The following is a 27,797-nucleotide window of genomic DNA, read 5'->3' as shown; positions in this document are numbered from 1 at the left end:
TGGAGAGTGGGACCATTCCCTCCCCTCTGCCCTCCCGCACAAGCACCCCGCTCCACCCCGCTCTCCCTGATTTCATCATTTCCCTGCTGCTGTGCAGAGTTTCTGTTCTTAGCACACAGCGACCTGCCTGACCTTGACTCCCAGGTAGCCCCGGCGTTCAGATCCCTTCTCCAAACATCCTCCCGCTGAGGCCCCTCTCCCCTCACTCTCGTCCTTGTGACATTTGCAAAGAGGGGGCAAACGGAGCAAACCAAGCAAACCCAGCAAATACCGCTGGAAAAGGGGAACCAACGCGATGTGCAGGGAGCGCCGGGAATAAATAACCCGGCTGCCTTGCGAGCCCTGTCCTTCCCCTGACCCTTCGTGCCGCACGTCTGCTCCGTGCTGCGGGCCCGGCACGGGACCCCCGCTCCTCCCCAAATCCCCTGTGTACCTACGGAGCGATAACCGAGCTCTGCTCCTCCCTAGGAAAACAACCGGAGCTTCCCAGAGGAGCTGTTTGCAGACGGTGCTGCAGAGCCGCTTCCCCGCACCGCTCCCTGCACCGAGCGAATGTAAGGGCAGCCTCAAGCCCGAGGGCTGGGATAAAAGTTGGATTTCTCACTGTCCAGAGAATGCTGCAGGTGTGGACACACCTATTCACCCTCCCAGCCCCTCGGCCGGTCCCGCTTAGTGCGAAGAGAGAGAGTGTCGGTGTTTATTGCCTTTTTCCCCAGCTGCACACTGGCACGGACTTTGCTCCTCTGGGCTGGGATTTCTAAGCAGCGGGAGGCTTTCCACGTGTGTTTGAGAAGGTACAAAGCCTGCCGGAAAACAATGGAAATAGCTGCCTTATGACTGCTGCGTGTCACGCACTCGGCTCTTGCCCGCTCGTTTGTCCTTGGAGCTGCTCGCGCCGCCTGGAACCTGATCCCGAGCGGTGCCGGGCGCCGGGGCTGGCACGAACGCCGGCACCGTGCCACCGGCACAGACACGGCCGTGCTCCGGCCCGGCCGCGGCTCGAGGCCTCGGGCAGGGCTGGCCGACCCCCTCAGCCCCCGGAGCCACCGCGGATGTGTGGAGCGGGCCGTGGGCTCCGTGAGGAGTGGGGGGTTTGTGGGGGCTTCCTGCCGGGAGGAAACAGCTGCTTCAGAGCCGAGTGCTTCTCCTGTGCTCTGCTTCCCACAGGGCCCTGGCCTGGGAGCATCCCGGCTGGCTCAGCACGGCTCTGTCAGGTTCGCCACACCTCCAGGACAGGATCTCCCCCGATCCCCTCGGACAGGCTGCCCTCAGCCTTCCCAAAGGACAGGCTCCCTCTATGCAACCTTCCCTCAGACCTCAAAGGCACGATCTCCTTTATTGCCCCTACGACAGCCTCTGCTCAGCGCCCCAGGGCTGGATCTTCTCATCCACAGGCTCCCCTTTGTCCAATGTCTTTCAGGTCCCCAAGCACAGGATCGCCTCCATCTCCACAGGACTGGATCCACTCCAGGACAGGCTCCTCTCAGCCCCGCCAATACCTGGATCCCCTCAGAACCCTCTGGGACAAGCTCCCCTCAGCCCCCCAAACACGGGATCCCCAAGACCGGATCCCTTCAGCTCCCTCTGGCCAAGCCCCCTCCAGCCCCTCCTCAGCGGGCACGGCCGGGGTGGGGGGATCCGGGATGCAGCAGCCTTCGTTCCCCCGTCCCTCCCTGCCTGCCTGCTGCCTGCTGCGTGCTGCAGCCCGCCTTCCCCCCGGCCTGCCGCGCTCCCCCCGCTCGCCGCCCGCGGTGATCCGCGCTGAGCTCACGGCCGCGCCTCACGACACCCCGGCTCGGCACGTCAGCCCCGCCATCGCGTGAGAGCCGCCGCCCGCCGCCGCCCCCCCGCCCGCCGCCATCACGCACGGCGGGAACAGCTGCCGGCACGGCGCGGCCAGACCCCGCTCCCAGACCCCGCTCCCAGCCAAGGCGGGCTCTCGCCAGCTCCTATTAATGCAGATCTTAATTAATGACCCCCGCGGGGGGCGAGCCGCCCTTCACACGCAACACGCGCTCCCCCCCGTTCGCCCGCGCCTGGCGTGGAAGCACGAAGAGGTTAAAACGGAGGCGGGGGCGTGAGGCGGCTGCCAAGGCGGGATTAGCGCGGCTCGGAGCTCGGCACGCAACGCGGGACGGGGCACGGCGGCCACACGCGAGGGACCCGCGGTGACACGCGTGGCACCGCCGTGCAGAGCCGGGGGGAGACGGAGGGCGCCGGGAGCCCAAACCAGCGCACGGTGCCCTCCGTCTCCCCCCCGGTTTAGCATCCCTCTGTTGAGGCAGCACTTATTCACCCTTTCTTCCTCCCCCCCCCCCCCCCCCCTTACTGATGCAATTTTCCTTTTTTTCCCAATAAAGCTTTTGTTTCTGTCCCCTAAAATTAACTGCTTTCTTCAATCCAACCTCCCTTTTCTCCCCTATTCATCTCCCAACCTTACTAATGCTTCATCTCAGAGACGGGTCGCACATAAATTAAATTAAGGTCACCTCGGTTTTTTTTTTTTTTTCATGGCCTGTCCCCAGTTTTTTGTGTGTGTCCCTAAATTATGGGTTTGGGGGTGTATTGTTTTATATAAGGCTGTAGGGAATGTTTTGGAGATGTAGGAACTGCTTGGGGGATGTAGGAATTCCTTTGGGCAGATGCTCCCTGCTGTGTGATCAAGCCAAGTCCCAACAGGGACTGGGATTTGGAGGAAACAGGAACCCATCAGCGCTGGAAAGAAGGGCAGAAAGTGGAATTAATCCCGCTGAAACTGCCGAATCTCTCTGCCAATCCTCCCCTGATTTATTTATTTTCGTGACTGTGTGTTCGCTCCAGTGGGTCTCACCGGGAGCTGGCGGCTCCCGGTTCATCCCGAGGTTGAGCTCGTGCCTCGGGTGTGACACGCAGATGACCCGGCTGGCAGGGCCGGATTTGGGGTGGCGGGGACTAATTGGGGGTGTCAGGGGCGGCTTTGGGGTGTCGGAGCCGAATTTGGGCTGGTGGGGCTGAATTAGGGGTATCAGATGCAGGTTTGAGGTGTCAGGAGGGGCTTTGGGGTGTCACGGTTAAATTTGGGCTGTCAGGGCAGGCTGGGGGGAGAGAGGTGGTTTTGGGGTGTCAGTATAGAATTTGGGGAGTCAGGGACAGGTTTGGAATGTCAGGGCCAAATTCGAGACATGGGGGGTGGCTTTGCCAGTGCAGGGCCAAATTTGGGGTGGCAGGGTCAAATCTGGGATGTCAGGTTTTGGCTTTGGGGTGTCAGGGTTTCACTTCGGGGTATTGGGGGGCTTCGGGGTGGCAGGGCCGAATTTGGGGTGTTAAGGTTTGTCTTTGTTGTGTCAAAATCGAACTCAGGATTTTGGGGCCGGCTTCGGGGTGGCAGGGAAGAATTTGGGGTGTCATGGTTTGGCTTTGGAGTGTCAAGGCCCGATTCGGCATGTCGGGGCCGGCTTCGGGGTGTCAGGAGCGGCTCTGGGGAGCCGTGTTGGTCATGTCAGGGTTGGCTTTGGGGTGTCAGGGGGATTTTGGGGGTGCACTAAACCCCGACCCTGCGGCGAGCCCGGGCCGCGCTCCCCTCAGCCCCTCTGACGCGCACGCGCCGTTGCCGCGGTTACGGCGGACGCCGCGGCCACAAAATGGCGGCGGCCGCCGCGCCCCCCCCGCCCCTCACGGGTCCCCCCGGCCGGGACCCCGGCGGGCCCTGAGCCCCGAGCCCCGGCCGCTCCCGGAACCCCGAGCCCCCGCCGCTCCCGGAGCCCGCCGCCCAGCCCGCGGGAGGCCATGGAGCGGCGCGGCCCCGTCCACGCGCTGCCCGAGGAGATCCGCAAGGTACGAGCTGTGGAAATGCCAGACCCCGACGCTCGGAGCTCCTGCAGCAGCTCAGGGATGTTGCACAGGCCTGTGAGCACCGGTGCATTGTGTGTACATTTTGGCCCTGGGTTCGGCTGGGTGTTGGATTTCCTCACTCTTTGTGCGGTGTAATTACAGTAATTCTATAGGAACCCTGCAGAGTAACTCCTGAGTCTGTGCCGGGGCTGTCACTGCAGGTGAGTTTTGGGGCACACCTCGCCCTGTGCCGGGGATGTCAGTGCGGGTGAGTTTTGGGGCACACCTCGCCCTGTGCCGGGGCTGTCACTGCAGGTGAGTTTTGGGGCACACCTCGCCCTGTGCCGGGGATGTCACTGCAGGTGAGTTTTGGGGAACATCTCGCTCTGTGCTGGGGCTGTCAGTGCGGGTGAGTTTTGGGGCACACCTCGCCCTGTGCCGGGGCTGTCAGTGCAGGTGAGTTTTGGGGAACATCTCGCTCTGTGCTGGGGCTGTCAGTGCGGGTGAGTCTCAGATTTCCCCTGTTCTGGCGTGTTTTGCTGCCGGGAGCTCGGAAGGACTGCAGAGCATGACATGTTCCAGAGGAGTATCAACACACACGGGGACGGAACATTCCCCTTGCCCTCCCCTCGTGTCTTTGTGTGTTCTTTTGTTTGCCAGACAGATGATTGCCGGTGTAACAGCGCTGCTGTTTGTATGGCTCAGTTTAGGAGGAGGCTGCACTCAAGTGGAACACGAGTCACTTTTTGTAACACCATCAAGTTTTCACCCTGGCAGTACAACACCCAGCTGTCCTCATTCCTCGGTCTGCAGCTCGTAATTGACAAGTCATTTAAAAGCTTTGTGTACTCAGCCTGGAGAAATTCTGCCTGGCTTAGTCCAGGAAACTGTTCAGACAATTTCTGAGATGATTTCTGAGAAATTAAGGATGGGTAGGATGGATAAAGAAAGGGAAAATGAATGCTTAGCCTTAAAAAAGAAGAAGGGGAGAAGCTGTGGAACTTCCAGACTCGTGAGCAGCTGTTTTGGTAGCAGGAAGGATCCCACTAAGTTTGTGTATTTAGCAGTTAGTTTTTTAGCCCCAACGGGGTACAGTGGTGAGCAAAAATCAGTGTAAGCTTCTCACAGAAACAGTTGTACCAAACTGCTGAAGGAGGGAGTCCTCCTGGAGCTGGTTACTGCTTAATATTTCCTTTAATGACTAAAAGCTGCAGTTTGGTGGCACTTGAGCCTGTTTTATGTTGGGATCAGTTCCTGAGGCAGTTCCTGCCCCATGTGCTCGCCGCGTGCTGGCACAGGGAGGGAGCAGCAGCCAGGGCAGGCACAGAAATGCAGTGACATGAGTTCTGTCAGCACCAGTGTCAGTGGCTGCTGGTTACTGTCGAGCCAAGATCTTGGATTACAATAAGGAATATGCTGGTGCCAGTCGGGAAGGGGTGTGAGCACTCTGGGAACAGCATTAAACTCCATACTCTTGGCAAAAATAAGGCTTTTAAAACTAATCCAATGCATCAATACAAAATCCATAATAACCTCCTTGTCAGACTTAACAGTCTGAGGGCTGTAATCAGGTCATAAGCAGAATAAAGTGAACAAAGGGATGTTACACAGAAAGAATCTGTTAATGTATTAATAGTTTGAATAGCTCAATAATTGTAATAGGAATCACATGTGAAACTTGAGTCTTTGTTGTCCATCTGTCCAGGGCTGTTGAGGTTTCAGTTCGGAGCTGCAGGCTTTAAAATTATGACGTGACTGATGGGAATTTAGAAAAGAGCAAAAATAGTAAAAAGAGCTTTAAATTCTTCTAAGAAAGGATAACAGAGCTGGGTTTGCTCATTCTGGAAAATACCTGAGGGCACAGTAACTGCTCACAGGAGGTGGTGGTTCATTTCCAGGTGCAAATGAGTCTTTTCCTCACATTTCTGCATGTGCTTTGGTTGAAAGCATTGCTCTGAAACTCTGCAGCAGCTCTCCCGGCTGTTGTGCAATTCTCCCAGTGGGATTGTCACTTCAGCTTGTCCCTCAAAGTAGAGGATGGGGCAGGCAATCTCTGGAGATCCCAGCAGTGCTGGGTACACATTTAACAAAAACATCCGGTGCAGAGGACACAGGATCTGCATATATGGACAGAGTTCTGCTCCTGTCCCATCCTCCTCGTGCCACGTGTGAGCTCCAAGGCAGCGACAGCGCGGGGTTTGGGATGGGAAAGTGCCGGGGTTTGCCACATCCTGTGCTGTGCTCATCTCCTCCTCAGCTGGCTCGTGTTGTAGCTGCAGCATGGTTCCAAGGCACTGCAAGTCATTCTCACCATTTCCTGCCCTTGTATCTGCCGTCCTTTCTGCACACATGTGCTCGTTCCCTTCCCGTTGTTCTCTGCTGCCCAGATTTTACAGCCTCTCCTTTGGAATCTCCCTGTCAGCCGGCTCCCAGTGCAGCCAGATGTGTGCCAGCTGTGCCAGAGGAGCACGTGCTCCCAGGGTGGGTGTCCAGGCCCAGGGAGCACGTGGGGCTGCAGGGATGGAGCCTCTCAGGCACTGAGGGCTGCCCAGAGTGAGGGATGTGCCCTGGCCTGGTGCTGGGCTGGCATGGATGGATGGATGGACAGGGATGATGGATGGATGGATGATGGATGGATGGATGATGGATGGATGGAGGGATGGATGGATGGATGGATGGACAGGGATGATGGATGGATGGATGATGGATGGATGGAGGGATGGAAGATGGAGGGATGGATGGATGGATGGACAGGGATGATGGATGGATGGATGGATGATGGATGGATGGATGATGGATGGATGCATGGATGGATGATGGATGCATGGATGGATGCTGGAGGTTGGGTTGTGGCAATCACAAGGCATCCAGGAGCAGCCTCACAGGCTCAGGCTCTCATTTTCCTCTCCTTGGAGCTGTGCAAGCTGTTTATCACGATTTTATTTTAAAGGAAGTTTTAGTCTAGAGGGAAGGAGATTTCTCAGCATTTTGTGAGGGGAATGATGTGAAGGAACCTTGGTTCTTCATGTTCTGATCTGTTTTGCTTCAGAGAACTGTGTAAAAACTTCTACATGTCCCTGCTTTCTTCTCTCTCCCATTCCTTCTTCTGCTTTCATACCCCACCCCTTTCACAGCATTACATGGAAGGAGATTTCTCAGCATTTTGTGAGAAAATGAGGGGAATGATGTGAAGGGACCTTGGTTCTTCATGTTCTGATCTATTTTACCTCAGAGAACTGTATAAAAACTTTAACTTCTTCTCTCTCTTATTCCTTCTTCTGTTCTCACACCCCTTCCACAACATTGCATTTCACATTCATTGCAAGATGGGTGCTAAATGAAAAAAACAGGAACAATAGGTGAATAAAATATCTACCTATCCATTATTAAAGTTTATAGTATTCTTTTGTATTTATAGTTGCATACTTCTTGGGAACTAATAGTTAGTAAAGGTGGAAATCAGTGGCTTTTAATGCCTACTTTTAATGTATTTACATAGAGTTTCTGCAAGCAAACTCAGCCTGAGAGGTGTCACAGAGCCCAGCAGGGTACAGAAGGGAGTTAGTGTTTCCTTGACCCAATGTCATGGATGTGTATTTTTGGGGACTTCTGGTTTTATTGCTTGGTTAATGTTTTATTTTGGTTTAATTTTTCCTCAAGGCTTTTATATTTCACCTTGATAGCTGTTTGCTGCCAGTGGTAGATGAATCATTTTTTGTGCCTTTGGACTTTAATTAAAGTTCTGTGGGAGTGGAGGGAAATAGGAGGGAAGATGCAGCTTTGCATTGAGGATCTCCCTGAAACAGGAAACAGAACAGCAACAGAACGACCCAAGTCCTCGAAGCAGCAAACACAGTTATATTTATTTTCATATTTTCTTTTAAAAAAAGAGCTTTGTTACCATAAATCATAACATTAATAGGGCCAAGATCCCCTGAGAGACTGGGAGTTGTGTGAGGCCAGGAGAGAGGAGCTGGGGCCGGGCAGGCAGCCTGAGCTGTTCCCCATGGGGACAGAACGTCCTGTGGTGTCCCCAGGGTATCGGGTGTGGGACACAGTGTGGGCTCTGCGTGAGCACATCGTGGCAGCTTCCCTCCTGCTGCTGTCTGTGAACCCAGCACTGGGGTTTTCCTGTGGAAGGTTCTGGAACACAGAGTTCCAGCTGTGGCTGGGAGCCCACGGCCCGTCCCATCCACCAGGACAGCACAGCTCCGTGCTTGGGACGCGCTGCAGTGGCACCAGCAGGCATTTAAAAGCAGATAAAATTCCAGTTTGTGCCCTCCAGATAAGCGTGGCAGAATGGCAGAGCCCGTTTCAGCATCCTGCTGGCCCCCTGGATTCTCCTGGAGGTGATGTCCCCCAGCTGCTCCAGTGCCAAATGAGGTTTCCAGCACTCAGTGTGGAATTTGCGATGTTTTGTGCTGTTGGGGCTCCTGCTGTGGGAGTGTTCTGGGTGCTGGGGAGTGCTCTGGAAATGGGAGAAAATCCTGCAATGCTTTGGGTTGGAAGGGACCTTCAGGTGCCATGGCAGGGACACAGGGACACCTTCACCATCCCAGGTGGCTCCAGGCCCCAGCGTCCAACCTGGGCACTGCCAGGGATTGCACCCAGATAGTTCAGCATCTCCACTGAGGGACACTCCCCACCCTCTCTAGGCACTACAGCCACGCTTTTCTCATCACACCAGGGCTGCATTCTCTAAATCCAAAGTTTTCTCACAAAACCAGGATTGTATTCACTACAGCCAATCTTTTCTCATCACACCAGGGCTGTATTCTCTATATCCAAGGTTTTCTCACAAAACCAGGGCTGTATTCTCTCTATCCAAGGTTTTCTCACAAAACCAGGGCTGTATTCTCTATATCCAAGGTTTTCTCACAAAACCAGGGCTGTATTCTCTCTATCCAAGGTTTTCTCACACAAAACCTTTTTTTTTTTTTTTTTTGTTTTGTTTGTTTGCTGGCCCTGTGCTGGTGTTTGCAGCTCTGTGAGTGTGACAATGTCAGGGTTCATTATTCTGCTTTCCGCCAGGCTGCAGTGGGTTCAGCCACCTGAGCTCCCGGTGCTGTTTCTTGTCATGACGCAGGGATTTTCCCAGGGCATGTTTTGGGTGAAGCAACCTCCTGGTTTTGCTCCCAGCCTGTTTCTCCACTGTTCATGTGTTCAAAGCAAGCACAGGGATTTTTGTTTTGCAACTGTGATTTTATGGGCAGGCAGCAAATAATGATGTGAGCAGTGTGGCTCAGCAGTACCATCTGTAGTGCTCTGGGGTAGGTGCTGATTGAAAACTTGGCTCATAAATACACTTTGTTTCTTTTAAAAGAAGTGAAGTTTCTACTGAGACCTTTTAAAAATCTTTCTCTGACTAAGGCAAATATAAATTTCAATCTGGTACCTCCTCATTTTTCATATACATCAAAAAGATTCCCCTTTCTTCCTCAAAAATCAGTGGTGTGGTTTGAGTCATCATTTCTTTTTGTGCAGTAGGGATTGACTGGTGTGTCAGAAGAGGGACAGACAGGATGAGAAACATGAAAATGATGTGGGAGAGGAATGAAACAAAAAAGAAAGTAAAATTTGGTAATAAGGCGGAATAAATCAACATACAGAAATAATTTAAGACCACCCAGCTGCAGCATAAGGATTATTAATTTTTTCTTGACTTTTATGTTTCCAGCTACAAGTTTAATTTGGACAAATACAGAGTTTTTGGGTTTTGACCAGTCCTTGCTGAAGCAATCTCAGTCCTGACAGATCCGTGGACCAAGGAGCGGAGGGTGATGTGAGGAATTTTCTCCATGGGAAGGGCTGTCCAGCCTGGCCCAGCTGCCCAGGGCAGTGCTGGGGTTTATCAGCCCTGTGCATGTGGGTGCTGTGGGATGGAGGCACTCCGTGCTCCTGCAGAGCTTTTCCAGGCTGAGCAGTTTCAGGGTTCTGTGGTCAGCGATCCCCGTGCTGGGTGCTGTAACATCAAAGCCCTGTCCAATGAGAGGAGCTCGATCTTCCAAACAGGAATCCAGCTCTCCATCCTGGGGTGTTTGTGGGTGGAACGCGAAATTCCAGAGCAGAGGGGTGGTGGTGCACGAGCTGACACACCCTGCAGTTATTTGGTCAAGTTCAAATTCCTGTCTCATCTTTCAAAAGGCTAAAAATGGTCCAGACCACCAATTTCTTTTCTTTTTTTTTCCTTACAGCTTATGCTCTACAGATGAAACTGAGTCAGACAGATGTAATTTGAGTGATTAACCCTCTTGGCTCAGTCCTCCCCTTGCCTTGGTAGCTAAAGAAATCTTTGTAACCAGGGGATAATATTTCCTTCCAAAACCAACTGCAGAGTGGAAACTGTTCCCCCAGATGCTTTACAGCATCTGTGCATCACTCACAACTGTAGCTCAAAGCCTTATGGATAAATACCTTCCCAGATCAAGCACTTTGTCCTCAGCAAAACTGGTTTTTAAATTCCTAATTGATTTTTTCTGTTCACTGCTTGTCCTCAGTGCTCACTCAGGGCACATAAGTCCCCTTTCTACTCAGAGCTCTGATAGTTTCCTTTTCTATTCCTTCCGAACTGTTTTTCCCCTGTTCTTTTCCTGCTTTGAAGTTAAGATGACAGCAGTGTTTTTATCAAATGGAAACAGTGAAATGTGGAATCTGAAACCATGAATTTGTGTTTAGTACACATCCTTTGTGGTTACTCAGCAATCTCACTGTTCCAGAAAAGGTAATTTGCAAGCACAAGAAATGATGAGTTTTTTTCCTACAGGTTTTGTTTAATGGTTGGTCAACTTTGGTGTCTAAGAGACAAGGCCTGGTGGAGCTTTTCTCCTGGAAAGACCATTTATTTATAAGGCTGCCGGGGGCAGGGATAGATGGGATATTGGAATTCCTGGGTCAGATGGGAGATTGGGAGTTAGGAATTGTTCCCTGGCAGGGTGGGCAGCCCCTGGCACAGCTGGGGCTGCCCCTGGATCCCTGGCAGTGCCCAAGGCCAGGCTGGACACTGGCGTTGGGACAATGGAAGGTGTCCCTGCCGTGGCAGGGGTGGCACTGGGTGGGATTTAAGGTCCCTTTTAACCCAAACCATCCTGGGATTCCATGAGAGAGGAACCTTGGATTCAGGATGGGAGGTCAGGTCAGTGCCTTCCTTGCTCCTTTCACTTTCATCTGGGCCCTGGCAATTTCCCAGGTACCCTGGACAGATGTGCTGGGTTTAAATTGACTGTGGCTGGCATCACTCAGCGTGTGCCAAATCCGTTCCTGGTGCCAGGGAACCGTTCCATGTATTAAGGTGGATGTTTGGAGGCTGTTCAATCTGTACACTTATTGCAGTGCTTGCAGGGTAATTATTAATGTGCAGAGCAAGGTCCTGATTTACACAGCCTTTCCTATTCTGTGATTTTTTGACTCTGTAGCAAATCCAGCCTGATCAGGAATCCTCCCAGATTTTCATTTCACCTGAGGAATGGATGGGAAGGAGAGCACTTCCAGCTGAGCCCAGACGGGGAGTATTTGTTGTTCTATGACTTCATTTATTTTGACATTTAGTAACAAAGCTGAAAGCCAAGAAGTTTTGGTCCTTGCACAAGCCCTTTGCAGTTCAGCCCCCTGGGGACTCTATCTCGTTTTTGGTGGGAGAAGCAGTGAAAGTTCTCAGCTGTCAGCGTGAGCAGCAGCAGTGGCTGTGCTGCACGGGGCACCGTGTCCTCCCTGATAAACCCCTCCTGTGCTCCCTGCGCAGCTCGCTTTGTCCTTTCCCACTGCCCTCATTCCAGGCCTTTGGAACTTCGGGGTGCTTGTCCCGAGGAACAGTTTCAGGTTTCCAAGCACAGACTGCAGCTGCCAGGAAAAATAAACTTGCATTGTCGGCTCCTCCAGAGCAGCTGTAACCAGAGGGGTTTAAACTGGAGCAACATTAGGAAATGAGGAAATAAAGCTTGTCTAAGGCACCCTGAAACATTGTTTATATCAAGCTGTATTTAAACTCCTAAAGGTTGTTGTATGAGTCTTTAATTTATAATTTTTGAAAGCTCTTTTCTTTCCTCTCGGTAGGGTTTCTTTCTGTTTATCCCAATGTCTCAAAACATCTTTTTTTTTCTTCTTCTGTAAAACAAAGTTTCTTAATTGGATTTAAACTGTTTGAACAGGTGCTTGCATGTTCCTTGCTTCAAGGTTAATAACCAGCTCAGTTGGAAAAGTCTGTTTCCCAGTTTAATACATGGCCTTTCCTTTGGATGGATGTTACATGCTCTGTGTTTTATAACCAGTCCTGAGTCCTTCATTCCTGGCAGAGGGGTTACAGATTCCACAGCACCCCAGTGCCATGGACACCTCAGCATCACTCAGCAATTATTTTTGTGAGGATTGTGGATTACCTCACTTTATTCACTCTCCCTCCTCTTGCCTCCTTCACTTGGATTTGAGTTGTCAGAGACCCAGAGAAATAACATTTATCTGGTAATCCCAGTTTCATTAATGAAACAGCTTTATAAAACACAGCATTTCCTTTTCCATTAATACCTCCAACCTAACTCAGAAGTACTTCAGCATTTCAGTGGGAGTTCCCACATATCAAATTTATGTATCTTGGGAAGTTGCCAGGAAGGAAAAGTGCTGCTCTAGCTGGGGTTCATTTTGCTAATGACGATTTTTGTCTTTATTTGCTAAAGCAATAATATCATCTGATCTCAAATGTTCCAGAGCAGCAAATGGTTGAAATTGTTTGGATTTGTTATTGTTTCTTAGCGTGACTGAGGGGTTTTTAGCTGAACCTGTTTCTCTGAGACACTGAAGCATTTTCTCTCTTTGCAGATGCCCCGGGACCAGACAGTGTGCAAATACTGCGGAGTCAGCTACCTGACGCTCCACGAGTTCAAGGCGATGGAGGACAAAGTGAAAGCAATGGAGAAGGAGATTAAGGTGTACAAGGGCAGCCTAGAACGGGAGCAGAGGCTCCAGGCAGAGTTGCAGGCTCTTCACCACGACCTGGAGCGCTGCCGGGCTGAGAGCGAGTCCAAGACGGAAAGGTCAGAGCACATCCTCTCTGGAGATCCTGGGGCAGGGAATTGCAGCACAAAAGCCGCTTCAAATACAAATAACGTTGGTCTTTCTGTTCTCAGATGGCCCATATACTCTGCAATGCTTGATTTAAATCACCTTTCACAGTGTCCCGTGGAAGCAGGTTCAGAATTCCTGAGCAGTTTAGGAGCAGCCGGTGTGTGGAAGGTGAAGGAAAGGCCAGAAGCACTCAGAGGGATTTCCCCTGCACACCCTCCCAAGGGGAAAAGATGAATATCTTATCATCCTGTAATAAATCTCTAATACTCCAAATGAAATTCCCCAGGACTGGGAGTGCCACAGGTCTGAGGTTTGGGCTGGCTGTCTCAGTGAAGAATTCCCAGTGTCCTTCCCTGGCAGTCTCAGGATTCCCTCTCTGCAGGGCTGGGACAGAATCCCAAAGCAGCGAGGGACAGTTTGGGAAATGCCAGGGGCACTTTGCTCCACAAACAGGAGGTTTCAAATCCTGACAGATATGGGAAGGCCCCACTTAAAGGGGGAGTTTTGTACCATAAAACTCCAGTAATTAATGATGGATCTCAGAGCTGCATTTGGATTTTCAGGGCACAGTTAGGACCTTCAAGTGTGTTCTTTCAGCTCATACTTACAGGATCTATATCCTTTTCCGTGCACATATTTTGGACTCTATTGTTATATTCCATTAATTGATTACAGTAGGACTATAAAGAATTGATGTTTATAGTCAATTGATAAAAGATACTTTGTAAAAATGCAGTTTGCTCAAGTTTGCTACAGATGGATTGAAGCTACCAGAAACTCCTGGGTAATTTTTGGCTCATCTGACTCAAACAGAAGTTTTTTTGTAAGGATGAGGTTCTAATTTTAATTATCAGCTCAGTTTGATTTTTGGGATCCCCAGGAAGGGTGTTCCTTGCGTGACTGCCTCACACCAAGGGATGTAGAGCTGAAGGTGCTCTTGAGATTGGACTGAAATGCTTTGGGAACTTGCTTTTTTGGCAGAATCACTCAAATACTGTTAAAAATTAATTAGTGAATTTAGTTAGGCTTTTGCTTGCTAATATTACTAATAAAAGATTAATTTTAGAGCGCAAGTTCCCACGAAAGTGAACAAAATGCGTTTATCTTGTAAGTTACTCATAATGTTTCTTGCAATATCTTTTTAATTTAAATTTAACATCTTCCACCCCTCCTTCCTGATATTTAATATTTTCTGTGGTTTAATATCTATTTTTAAAGCTTGTTTGCTCCTTGTCCCTTTAACGACCCTGGGTGGCAGCTCTGGTGGCAGTGTGTGAGCAAATGCACTGACAGCACATTCTTCTTGTGGAGGCTCATTTGCCAGGGCTAAACTTTAAATTTTCATCGAGCTGACTTTTTGGAGTGAAGCTGGAACAGTTAATAAAATTTTTATCTCTGCAATTTCTCCCCTAAGGCTCCACTTGATTTAAAAGCTGCTGAAATCAAGTGGGATACTTGCAGTAGGTTTCCATTCCAGCCATAAATCAACCATTGTGCCTTGTTAAGAAACTTGGCTGAGTGTTCCTTATCTTCTCCTTGCTGTCCTGGGCCTCTCTGACTACCTTGCGGTGAGGTATAAACTATTCAACATCCTGGCTCTGGCCAGGCTGACAAATCACTGCTCCCAGAAGCCAAACATGCCTTTTTCTCACTTTTATCTCTGCCAGACCAAGGGATTGAATCTCTTATCATTTGCAGGCTGTTTCAGGTTTCTGTTCCCTCTGGGTTCAGCTATCCCTGCTGGTACCTGTGGTTAACCTTGAAAGCACCTGGGAGTTTGCCTGTCCTTAGTTACCTTTCCTTTGGGGTCCTGGCAGGAGAAGGGGAGCAGACTGCCCTGATCCTACTGCTCAACCTTATTCTGTGTTAGAATCACCTCAGTCTTGGTAATTAATTGAGTTATTGTTAATTTAATTAGCGAAATTCAGCCGCACCCAGTGTAGGAAATGTAAAATAGAAGTAAAGATGTCCTCAAGTGCCACATCCACACTTATCTTGAACACTTCCAGGGGTGGTGACTTCAGCACTGGCTGAACAGAAAATGAGCATCTCCGGGCTGTGAAATGAAAGTGAGCAGCTCCTGGCTCTGGGCAGCTCCCAGAGCTTCATGGCAGTGAAAATGCTGGGCTGGGGCTTTTTTGGGATAGAATGTTCCAGGCTGCTGAGTATTGGGTTAAAGGGTAGATATAAGTTTAATTGTGTCAGGAACTCACGTTTTTAAAAAGGAACTCACTTGCCACGGCAAAACGTCCAGATTTGGACAACATTGGAACCAGACCAGTGAAGAGATTTTTGCTTTTATTTCCAGCACATCGGTCTCAAGACACACAATGGAGACATGACGTTAACAGCTCACTGATCTAAAGAGAATGTCTCTAGAGGGTGGGGTGATACAGAACGACATAAAATCATCTCAGTGATGAGAGATTCTGATGGAAACTTTTCTGCTTAATTAGGAAACTTTTCTGCTTACTTAGAAAACTTTTCTGCTATACCTACAATGCTAACAAAACTTCAGTCTGAAACCTATGTAACTTTTTAAACCATTTTAACCATTTCCCAAAACCCCTCTAATTTTATAAATTCCAACAGCTGAGTGCCTCTGTGCTGGTGGCAGCGCCGGTGCTGCTCCATCCCACCGGGACCCTGGGCAGGGATGAGTGCTGGAAATGGCCGGGGCAGGGGAGCTGCCCCTCCTGCTCGGGGATGTTCTCAGAGCTCCCTCTGGGTTCTCCGTGCTGTTCTGCCCCTGCCAGCGCCGGGGTGAGCAGGTCCTGAACCTCCCACTGCCACAGAGGGCACCAGGGGCTGCCAGCACGGCTGGGAATGCTCACTGAGCTCAGCCAGTGCCCAGCATTCTGCAATGCCAGCTTCTAACCATCCGCTGCACTCTCCCTTTGTGCTAAAAACCCCAAAATAACGGGTTTATAACGGTCTTGCCTTTTCCAGGGGCTCTTCAGTGTGTGACTGAGCAGGAAACATCCCTTTAACGGCAGCTCTGGAATGGAAAGAGGAAGAAAATGTGCCTCTCCTTGTTTACCAGTTTCTTTTTAATCCAAAAGATCTTCAAATCTCCCCATTCCAGAATGAGAATGGAGAATGAGCGTCTGGCTCTCCCTGGCTCCCAGAGTCTGGATTTGTTATTGATAAATCACTGATTTTTTCCTATGCTGCAAATGTGGATTTGAATTCCTGGAGTTTTAGGGGATGGACATTTTGTTGTGACAACAGGTCTGCTCCCAGTCACAATCCAACAGATTTTATCTCTCTCCTCCTGCTCCCCACCTCCTGGGAATTTGCAGGTAGCAATGGGTAAAATTTCCTAAAAAGGTAATGCCAGGAATGTCTTAAATTTTATTTTTTTTCCCCAGGGTTCACAATTGAGCCCCCAAAACTTGCTTTTTAACTCCCAGATGTTCAGTTCAGATTTTGTCAGAGCTCTGCAGATCCAGGTTCCTTAACCAGAACTGATATTTTTTTAAATGTGCATTTTGGTGCTGATCTGTGTGATAACAGTAACTAATGCACTGTCATAGTTCAGTTTAATTTTTATATATTTTCAGCATATATCATTCTCACTCTATTCTGCCGTTTCAAATTGAAGCCAGGGCTGATGTAGTGCTTCTGCCAGCCTTTGGTTTTGTAAAATTCTTGTCCATTCAAACATTACTTATTTACTTGTGGCAATGAGTCACCAGGAGGCAAATAGATCATTTTCTCTGTGTGAGCAGTAGGTGTTGAAAGCTGAAACAGGGGCTGGTTTTTAACAGTTGCTTGTCACTGGAGTGGTATTTTTGGGGCTGGAAGCTGCTTTAGGATGGTTATCTGCAGAAAACAGCTGGGGCTGATGTGCTGTGTGGGATTGTTCCTCACATGTGCCACAGGAAGGGAACTGGATTCTGCTCTTTTATTCCTGTGCAGCTCCATTCATTTCCTGACAGTTATGGGAGCAAGTGCGGAATTGTTGAAAGAGCAATGTTTAAACTGTGTTTATTTACACTGGGGTAGCTGTGCCTGAAAAACAAACTGGTGCTGCAAGGAAAAGTTCCCAAGGTAAATGTCAGAGGTGAAGAACACCTCGGGGATGGCTCTGGAGGTGTTTGCTGTGCCTGAGGCCAGCACAGAGCTGGCTCCTGCCTGGGAAAGCTGAAAGCAAAACTGGAGGTTGATTGTTGCTGCAAACTACTCTGATTATTTTATTTGCGTCTCTAGGATAAAAACCCTGACGGTGGAGCTGAAAACCAAGCAGGAGGAGATGAAAACTGTGAAAGCTGATTTGCAGTATTTCCAGGAGGAAAAGGAAGCTGCCTACAAGCAGTCACAGGTGCTCAGGTGAGAACCCAGAAAAAAATGCTGATGTTGGAAATGCTCTACTTCTTACATAAATATTGTTTATAAAGACTCACCATAAACCTGGGCATATAGTCATTTAAACATGATTACTCTGATTTCTCAATTAAAAATGATTGTACAGTTTCCTATACTGGATTTTGAAATGATGAAACAAACCCAGTTTTCTTCATTTGTGTAGAAAAGCTCTAAACATTTAGATGGGGAAACTTATAATACATATATTCAACACAGAGCACATTTCATACACTGAATTATTGTAACTCAATTGCAGTATAAATTACAGATAATGGGAGGATATTTGTCAAGCCTAGTCTAATTCCCAAGTTTTACTTATAGAATGATTTATAAATATACATCTGGTATATTTTCTTTCTTGCAGAACTACCTTGGAGCACCATTGCTCCACGCTGAGCAAGGCTGTCTCACTGTTCCCTTTCATTAGGAGTGAATTGGACAGTATTAAAGAGGTCATCTCCACCAACATGGAGAGCTTTGCTGCCATGAAGGAGGAAATTTTCCGGCAAATAAAAGCCATGAGCAAAGAAGCTCTGACAGGTAAAGCAAGAGAAAAAAGGATCCTCCAGGGATCCAGCATCCCTGTGGGAGCTGCTGGAGTGTCCTGCAGTGCTGCCCCCCTTCCCTTCCAGCTGGCTGGGAGGGCAAGTGAAGAAAAAGGGGAAAACAATGAAGGTGGTGGAATGCAGTCCTGCTGTTAATTGTCCTGCTTAAGTAGAACATCAGGCTCTGAGGGTAAAATTCAGAGAATTGGTCTCAATCCCCAGAGAGCTGCCGTGTCCATGTGGCACAGGGAGGTTCCTGTGTCCTCAGGGTTCCTCTCTCACTGGGCTCATTCCTTGCCTGCTGCAGGCTGTGTCCCCGCAGGCATCCTCAGCCTCAGAGGGACCCAGACATTTCAAGGCTTCTTTTCTGGAGTATTCCTTGTTGTGTTTGTTGTAGTGCTCCCAATATACAGAGGATCTGCGTGGAAAGAGGAGTGGAGCCTTTCTTACACAGGCTCTGTATCCCTCACCCAACATTTCCCCCTTCAGACTGGTGCCACACCAGGAATATCACACCCATCCTCAAACCCAGCTTTCCAATCAAAACTATTCAGCCCCACTTATTTTTGCTGGCCTGTGAATGCCATTTAAATGCTATTCATAATTAACATGAGATAGCAGCAGCCTGCATGGGTTTGTTTTGCCTCCTCAGAAATACCCAAACTGAACCAAAGACTGGCAAAATCCCAGCGGGAGAACGAGTGCCTGCAGGAGAAGGTGAAGCACCTCACGGAGGTGGCTGACACAGTTGAGCTGAAAACTCAGCAGCTCCAAACTTCCCTCCAGCAGGGCAACGAGCTCCAGAGCCGCTGCCGGGAGCTGCAGAAGGAAACTCTGGGTAAGGGAAGCTCTTTTCTTTTCTAGCCAAATTCCCAGGGGGGGGGAAATGGTTTTAAAAGCACCAGAGTTGTGTTGATGGTCACTTCACTGCTCCTTCAGCACCCCTGGAGACAGCAGGTGTGAGATCCCATCCCTGAGTCACCATCCCTTAGCATGGCCATGTCACTCATTAGTAGATTGTAATAACAGAATGATATCTTATTATTGAATTATTTATTGTTATAACAATACTGCTAAAAAGCTCCAGCAACAACACCTTCTGTCTCTGTAGAAATAATAAGGAGCAGTGGACATAAAATTTCATCAGGTGATCTCTCACACTCTGAAATACATCATAACATCAAATGCTTGTATTGCTGTGTTTATGTGCTAGGAAAACTGCCCTAAGCTGAGGTTCCCTTTCCCCTCTGTTTGCTCCAGAGGTTGCTGCAAACAATGGGCTCAGGGTTTGTTCATGAGCATGGCAAACAAACACTTCCATGTTCAGCTTTGCCCCCTTTAGCTCCATGTACAATTGCCTGTTCTTATCTCAAAAGAGAGGTTTTCACAGTCTCTATTTTATTACATTTTTTTAAAGGTTGTTCAATGTGTTCTGTATTTTGAGGGGGCCTGCATGGCTTCTTGGATCTTCTGAAAACCTGAATTTGCTTCCCTAAATTGGCATGTTGCATCAGCCCATCACAATTAATTATCACAGAATCCTGGGATGGTTTGGGTTGGGAGGGACCTTGAAGCTCATCCCATTCCTCCCCCTGCCAGGGGCAGGGACACCTTCCACTGTCCCAGGCTGAAAATTTGCAGTGAAATAGAAAACAACTGAGATTTTATGGAGAAAACACAGCTAAAACCACAGTTGATTCCATATATGGAATTCATACAGAATATTAGGACCCTGCAAAATCTTAATGATGAGTAAAAATACCATCTGAGCTGGCTGATGTTTTATGGGAGGCATTTTAAGATTGATTAATAAAACGTAGCAGTCACTTGCTAATAAATGAGTTATTAAGGAGCAGTAAAACGTTTGATGTGGGCATCCAGAAGGAGTTTCAAGGCAGGAAAGCTGCTGGCTCAGGCATTTGGATTCCACCCTTCCTGAATGGATCAGTAAAACACAAATCCTGCAGGATTTCAAGGGGTCTGGCTCCAGGGAACACGTTGCTGGATCAGGGTAATAAACACAGTTAATGCACTGCTGATAAAAATGTTCTCTTTGAAACACCAAACAGGGTTTTTTCATAAAACAATCATTAAATATGAAATGAGTTTGTTTGCCATTGTGTTAAAATAAATGAGTGGGAACAAACATCTGACTGGAAATCAGTTCCAGGGAGTGGATTTGTCCTGTCCAAAGTGGGGTGTGGAAATCAGGCACATCCTGAGTGTCCATGCTTTGGAGGGAGCTTGGGGTTTTGCCTTATTTTGCTTTTTTTCCTCCCACAAACTACTCCAAAGTCCCTCTTTGAAATAATTTGACACTCCAGAAATAATAAAAAAACTACCAGGATTTGTGATTTACGTGTTTTTAAAGGATTTTCCTTTCTGCAACCAATATTTTGAGGATTTTCTGTTGCATATTTCTCACAGAATTGTAAAATCTCAATTATTTCACACCACAGCAGGCATTTGCAAGAGCAGGGGCCAAGCAGTTGTTCCTGCTGTTGTTTTTTGCTCTCATGCTTGTGAGGCTTTCTGGAGATTCCCTTTGAGGGGGATTTGTGGGATCAGTTGGATTGCTGGCTTCAAGGCACTTTTCAGAGTCAAGGGAGTGACAGGTCCTGACAAATGCTCAGCACAGGGTAAGGTCTGCTGGGTAATTGTTTAATCAATCAGACTCCCCAAATCAAAAATCAATAATGGTGATAATGTGTCTGTGTTCTTAGTGCTGGCTCCTGAAAGATTTCTGCTTTCATTTTATTACCAGCTAGATCCTTTACTTCATCACAAATCAAAAAATCATTTTTCTTCCCCAAAGTCCTTGTGGCTTTTCTTTAGCTCGTGACAGCTCTGGCCTTGCTCTGGGTGGGTTGAAATTGCTGGTGATGCTCAAAAAATCCAAATTTTCAGTCTTTGGCTGCTCCTGCTCCAAATCTAAACCTGGTGGTCTGCTGCCATGATGAGGCTGATGAGAGATGATGGAAAACTGCAGCTGGAGAGGGAAATGTTAGCTCTCCTCATGGAAAGGAGGGAAATGTTAGCATTCTTCATGGAAAGGAGGGGAATGTTAGCACTTCTCATGGAAAGGAGAGGGGATGTTAGCCCTCCTTGTGGAAAGGAGGTGTTTTCATCTCCTGGAGTGTCTTTAATGGCACTTTAAAAACCACTTTGAAGACATGGCACTGGATGGGATTTAATGTCCCTTCCCACCCAAACCACAATTCTGTATTAAAGGATGTGTCTTTATTGTATTTTGTTTTGTCTGCTTGGCCTAAACACTGAGGGTAAAAAATGATCCCCAAGGAAAATTAAGGTCAGAATCTCCATTTTTTTCCTGTTTAATTTTTCCAGTATTTCAACCCAACGTTAATGTGCAGGAGAAGCAGGTCTGTAGGAATTGTGACATATCCCAATTAGCTTGGCCTCAAACAGGCAGGAATAGAGGCAGAAAATTCAGGCTTTAGAGCCAGGCCTTTGATGCTGGAGTGTGAACTCTGGCCATGGATGAGCAAATCCAATCCTTGTGAGTGCAGGCATGCTTGTCCTGTCACTGGGGGCGCGGGAGGGGAGCAGCCTCTGCCAAAATAACATTTTTTCCCTGCTTAAGGATTTTGTCATGTTTGCGTGGTTGCAGTTGTTGGTTTATTCTGTTGAGGCTGCCCTTGGTTTGTGCCACTCGGAACTATTCAGAGTCCGGTCCCTTTTGCTGTTTTCTCTGCTGGTTTTGTGTACGAGGGTGGAAGGATGAGGCAGAGGGCCCTGGAGCCCAGCCTGGCCCTGGCCAGCAGCACCTGCTGGGGCAGATCAACCCCAGCCACTCCTCCCCTGGCAGCTCTGGGTGCTTTGGACACTTCCTGATGGCGCTGGTGAGCTCTCCTGAAAGGATCCAAATCTGGAGTCCATCCCTGGGCTCCTTCCAGGCTTTTGTGAGTCACAATTTGAAAGAAGGACTTTGTTGTGTGGACAAAAAAAAAAAAATTATCTTAGAGAACACAGGGCATGAGCTATTACAAATACAAAGAATTAGTTCTGTTCTGTGCAGGGCCTTGGGGTGTTACTTCACTGCTCTGGTCTCCTTAGGAACACGTGGTGAGGCAACGTTTTCCTGCTCTGCCACTGCCATTTTTCATGCATGTATTTCATATTTCTCACAGCTTGCCTGCTATGCTCCTTAAATAAATGTACTGGCAGCTATCTGTGTTCAGTGTACCTCTGAGTTTGCCTGGAATTGGTGTTCTGAGAAAAATATTTTTGCCCCCTTTGGCACAGCTGATTGGCCAAATTCAGGGCCCATACAAGGGGTAGCTATTGAGTAATTTTTAAATAATTGCTACAAGTTCCTATTTCCCAGAATCCAAGGGAAATCCAGCACGAGGGGCTGGGTTCCGTTCTGCCTTGGCCAGGGGTCTGTGTGCTCTCTGCTCCAATTCCTGCTCCATCTTCAGCCCCCGGTGGGTGCCAGGCTGGGCCCTGGTGCTGAGAGGGGCCAGAGGAGGGTGGGATGGGATTTAATGTCCCTCCTACCCAAACCAACCTGGATTCCATGATCTGTTTGAGCAGTGCTTATGAACCTCCCCATGAAGTCTTAACTTCAGGGAAATAATCTTCTTTTTTGTACACATGTATGAAACGTTGAGCATTTATTTAGATTACCCCCAAATTGTCAGCAATTGTATTGGACTGGATTTTGTAGGTTTTGCAGGAAAAGCAGAAAATTACCCAGCTGTACCACGTGTGCCTCTGCTCCAGCCTGGCTGGGAATCTGTTAGGAATTAGCAGTGGAGCTGATGGCTTCCAGAGTGGCTGCTTACCCAGTGTGCTGCTGGTTATTATTTTGATTTTTCACAGAAAGCTTTACCAGTTGTTGCTGTTTCCAGGCAGGAGCTGGGGCACGGTGCCCTCGGATGCAAACTGGGTGGTTCAATTCCTGCAAGGCAGCTGTGGGCAGGCTCTGCTGGCTGTTTCACACTCGCCAGGGGCTGCAGTGGTGCAATCTGCCCAGGGAAGAGGAAACAGCCCCATTTTGCTGTGTTTCTGTTTCTGTGGTTCAGCAGGTCCTCGTGCCTGCTCAGGCTGTGTCCCCCAGCCCCTGTCCTTGTCACACACGGCTCACAGGGGTTACTGGAAGGTCTGTGACTGTGCTGAGAGCCCTTCTGAGTCACAGCAATGAGTAAAACTCACCAGGAATAGTGAAACTGAGATGGCTCTGGCCTGCTGAGTCTCTGAGACGTGGTGGTTGTTGCACACTGAGCCCAGTATCACTATTACAGTGTGTGAGCTCTTTCTGTTGGCTTTGCATGTTTTGCAATTGGCTTTATTTTCATTACCAGAGACCATTTTTACATAAGGGTTTGAATACATTTTCCTCTGTTCAGCAGGTTTGCAGCACAAGTTTCCCTTTGTATTGCCATTCTCCTTATTAGTTGCCTCATTTTTGCCATGGTTCTCACTGGAATCTGCCTCCATGGGTGTGGGACTCTCTGCTCACCAGCTCCCATTGGCTTTGGTGGGAATTCTCTCTAGAGAAGATTGCAGAAACTATTTGTGTAATTAAATCCATCTCTTCCCTCGTGAAAAACTCCTGTCCATGCCCAGTGAGCATGAAAACTTCTGGGAACAAATGGAGTGAAAGAGGAAACAGCTTTGAGAGAGACCACCCAAAATACAGAACAAGCCCAGCACCAGCCCTCTCCTTTTCCTTTATTCCAGAATTGTGTCCACACTCCCACACCGAGGGAGAAGAAAAAAGACCACAGTTATTAATCATTGGCAGAAATCTTTTAAAATAACAATTTTTAAAAAAAGGTCAGAAAGAGTTGTTGGGGAAAATCCTCTCCTGTGAGGATGGGCAGAGGGTTCTGCTCCTTCTGGTGTCCACCCAGTTTGATAGAGCCAACAGGTCCTGTGTGTTTTACCCTGTATAATTCTCTCCCTGATGTTTTTTGTTTTTTTTTTTTTGTGGTATTCTTATGAACAATTTTCCTTTTCCCTTCACTGAAAAGAGGGACTCTTCCCCTTGTAGGATTTATCAGGATAAGGTGTGGCTGGCAGGAAATCCCACACTGGGCTCATCCATCATCATTGCTGGAAGTGACTGACAGAGACACGTGGGAAAAGTTACAGAAATTCAGGGAATTGGGGTGAAATGATAAATTTAAGAACAGGAATGGCAGATTTGGCTTCTGGGAAGATCCATCAGGGAGCTTTGAAGGACTGTCTTGGGAGCTGTTCCCTTCAGAGACAAGGTCACCTCACTTTGTTTGCTGCTGCTTTCTGAGGAATAATCCTGTTTTTTCTTTCACTTCCAGACCTGTTGCAATGATTTGTCAGTGGATTTTTTTCCCATGTATTTTTGGTAGAAACTTTAATTTCAAATCATTCCTAGGCTTTCTGGAAAGGCAGCCCTTGTTCATGAGGATATTTAGAGATGCCCGGGTTGCTGTGGCTGCCCCATCCCTGAGGTGCTCCAGGATGGGGCTGGGAGCAGCCTGGGACAGTGGAAGGGAGCTGGGGCTGGGACTGGAGCAGCTTTGAGGTCCCTCCCAAGCCAAGGCATTCCATGATTCTGTGACATGTTCATGGAGATGAAAATCTGATTGAGCCATGTGCTGCTGCTTCAGTTCAAAGGCTTCACATCTGCAAGTTATGGCTGTTCTCAGGGTTCAAAAGCATAGAAATAGGTGATATGAGGCACACAAAATCAGATGAGATAATTTAACTAAAAAAATCAGGATTGCACTGGGAAAAAGGCAGTGGCTGATTGGAGCTGAGGTGATGTGTTCTGAAGGATAACAGGATGTGTGTTCTGAGGATAAGACAAGTACAACACCATTTAATTACTGTCAGGGTTTCAGATGAAGTGAATTCCAGGTGAGTTTTGGGACACCTTCCTGCATCTGTTTGCTCTCAGCTTTATGTACAAACAATCTGATTTAAAGCATTTCCTGTTTCAGTGTAGTTGAAGTTGGTGTTTTCTGGTGGGATAAAAAGCCCCAAACACACAAACAAACCCCAGGTTTTTGCTGTAAAGTCACTCTGCCCGTGCGCCCTGCTCTGCCTGAGGTGGGAGTGAGGAGCTGCAGGTCCCACCTGGAAACAAACCACTAAAGTGGATTAATTTAACATTAACAGTGACACGACCTCGTGTTTTTGCTTTCAGATTTAACAAATCAGGTGGAGACAGCTGGCCTGCAGCTGCAGAAGGTGACAGCAGAGATGGAGCACTACAAGAAACTGCTGCTGTAAGATTCCCATTCCTTGATTGCTTCCCACTGCACACAAAACACATCAACCACTTTCTTCGTCCAGCAAGTGCTGCTTGTCAGAAAGCTCTGAGAAGGTTTTGACCAGCAGAGGAACTATTTTATCTTCCTATGATTATTTCTAAGCACCTGCCTGAGCTGTGGGAGCAGGGATTGCTGGAGCTGCAGAGGAGGGATAAGGAGCCTGAGGCAGTGCCTCACCTCACACACAGGTGTACGAGGCTTTTTGGGAAATCCACATAAATTCAGGACTAAAAATGTGTGTATACACATGTTTATGTAGGAAGGAAGGAAAATATGGTGATAGAGCACTGCCAGAGGGCAGGGTTGGGTGGGATCTGAGGAAGGAATTGTTCCCTGGGAGGGTGGGCAGGCCTGGCACAGGTTTCCAGGGAATTTGTGGCTGCCCCTGGATCCCTGGCAGTGCCCAGGCCAGGCTGGATGGGCTTGGAACCACCTGGTCTGTGGAAAGTGTGGGTGGAACAAGATGGGCTTTGGGGTCCCTTCCTACCCAGACCATTGCAGGATTTTCTCCCATTTCCAGAGCACTCCCCAGCACCCAGAGCACTCCCACAGCAGGAGCCTGACACCCCAACAGCACAAAACATTGCAAATTCCACACTGAGTGCTGGAAACCTCCGTGGGCACTGGAGCAGCTGGGGGACATCACCTCCAGGAGGATCCAGAGGGATCCAGGGGCTGCTGAAAAGGCCCACGTTGTGTTTGTGGGGCTCAGGAGTCAGAGCTGGCACTGCCAGGCCCGTGGGCACCCAGCTGCCCTCTGTGCCCCTGATTCCCCAAACCTGAGCACGGCCTTTGTGCTGTTCTGTGCCCGATTCCCCAAACCTGAGCACGGGGTTTGTGCTGCTCTGTGCCCAATTCCCTGAACCTGAGCACGGGGTCTGTGCTGCTCTGTGCCCGATTCCCCAAACCTGAGCACGGCCTTTGTGCTGCTCTGTGCCCGATTCCCTGAACCTGAGCACGGCCTTTGTGCTGCTCTGTGCCCGATTCCCTGAACCTGAGCACGGCCTTTGTGCTGTTCTGTGCCCGATTCCCCGAACCTGAGCACGGCCTTTGTGCTGCTCTGTGCCCCTGATTCCCCAAACCTGAGCACGGCCTTTGTGCTGCTCTGTGCCCGATTCCCCAAACCTGAGCACGGCCTTTGTGCTGCTCTGTGCCCCTGATTCCCCAAACCTGAGCACGGCCTTTGTGCTGCTCTGTGCCCGATTCCCCGAACCTGAGCACGGCCTTTGTGCTGCTCTGTGCCCCTGATTCCCTGAACCTGAGCACGGCCTTTGTGCTGTTCTGTGCCCCTGATTCCCCAAACCTGAGCACGGGGTTTGTGCTGCTCTGTGCCCGATTCCCTGAACCTGAGCACGGGGTTTGTGCTGCTCTGTGCCCGATTCCCTGAACCTGAGCACGGGGTTTGTGCTGTTCTGCTCTGCACCTCCTGTTTCAGTTCCCTCACTCAGGGGTCTGACCATGACCCAGCTGCAAATATTTGGGATGCTTAGCAACAAAGTAGTGCAGTGATAATGTAAGGATTGAGTGGGAAACAAAGATGTCATGAACACAGTTAAGTAAACACTGAGGGCTTTCCAAGTGTAAATTAACATTTCAGCGTAATATGGGCACAGTTTAATAAAACAGCATATTCTATATATGTTTAAAAGTAAATATGAACCTTAACCATGGTTATTAATTGGTGCAATGGTGACATAATGACATGAAACCTGCAAAGTTTCCAGCCCTTTTACCTACAAAATTGGGATTTGTTCCATTTTATTCATTTATTACTCAAAATTGTCATCAGTGTTGCAAGATCTCACTTCTTGTTTGCAACATTTGTGATCCAGGTCAGGCTGAGGTGGCACTGGGAATGTAACTTCCAATTATTAACAACCATTGCTGGAGCTGACAGAACTTTCTGTTCATGCCTTTTATCTGAAATGGAAAATGCAAGCAGGAAAACACACCCAGAAGTGATATCCAGGCTGCTGCAAGAGTAAAGCTGATTTCTTTGGGTAATATCCTTTTTTCCCAATGTTTTTTTAGGGTGAAGTCAACAGAACTTGATGTCTGTCAAAACGAACTGAAAAAGATCAAATATGAGAATGGAATTGCTGAGTCCAGGTAAATGCTGAAATTATATTTCATATTTTTGAGCAATGACAGCAAACATTTTATTATTTTAATGCAGTTTTTATTCAATAAATTTAAAAAAAAATTGGTCAAGTCAGTAGATTTAACTTCATAAAGAACACATGGAGTTTTGACCAATATTTTATTTTCCAGGCATTATTATTTCTGTCTATAAATAAGAATATAGTAACTACAATGCTGCTATTTCTTTATTTCATCTGTAGACTTACAAAAGAGCTGAAGGAGAAGGAGGAATCCCTTCTCGTTTGCCAACAAGTCTGCAAACATTTGCAGGAGGAGGTGGCTGAGAAAGAGAGGAGAGAAGAAGATCTGAAAAGAAGAACTGGGAGATCAGAGAGTGAGCTGGAAACCCTGAAAGCTCTGCTGGGCCAAACAGAGCAGGAGGTGCTGATGCTGAAACAGGAAAGGTAAAGGGAGCTGAGCTGGGCTCAGGTGTCCTGGAAATTCTGCAGATTTTGGAGGTCATTGGATTGTTTCTTTTGATTATTATGGGAGAGACAAAACTTGGATGAAGTGGAGAGAAGAAAATATGCAATTAAAAATAGGAGGAGAGTTCTGCTTACACTGCAGGGCTTCAGCTGGAGTTAAATCTGAGCCC

At 48.4% G+C, this 27,797-nt stretch overlaps 1 protein-coding gene across 1 annotated transcript in view; it reads left to right on the top strand.

The window, feature by feature from the left end:
• Positions 1-3,714: 3,714 nt before the first annotated feature.
• The window catches only part of LEKR1 (leucine, glutamate and lysine rich 1), a 31,504-nt gene continuing 7,421 nt past the window's right edge, over positions 3,715-27,797 (top strand). The window contains exons 1-8 of the mRNA XM_054282307.1: positions 3,715-3,813; positions 12,619-12,833; positions 17,077-17,196; positions 17,597-17,772; positions 18,430-18,615; positions 24,934-25,015; positions 27,092-27,169; positions 27,403-27,606. Coding sequence (XP_054138282.1) covers positions 3,766-3,813; positions 12,619-12,833; positions 17,077-17,196; positions 17,597-17,772; positions 18,430-18,615; positions 24,934-25,015; positions 27,092-27,169; positions 27,403-27,606 — 1,109 coding nt within the window. The 5' untranslated portion in view covers positions 3,715-3,765. The remainder of the gene's footprint in view (positions 3,814-12,618; positions 12,834-17,076; positions 17,197-17,596; positions 17,773-18,429; positions 18,616-24,933; positions 25,016-27,091; positions 27,170-27,402; positions 27,607-27,797) is intronic.

This window comes from Melozone crissalis, unplaced genomic scaffold (genome assembly GCF_028551555.1).
Source record: "Melozone crissalis strain CALT ecotype California unplaced genomic scaffold, PUWL_Pcris_2 ptg000034l_1, whole genome shotgun sequence".
Classification (NCBI taxonomy): domain Eukaryota; kingdom Metazoa; phylum Chordata; class Aves; order Passeriformes; family Passerellidae; genus Melozone; species Melozone crissalis.
Note: the sequence above shows the minus strand (reverse complement) of the source record. Positions and strands in the feature narration are given on the sequence as shown.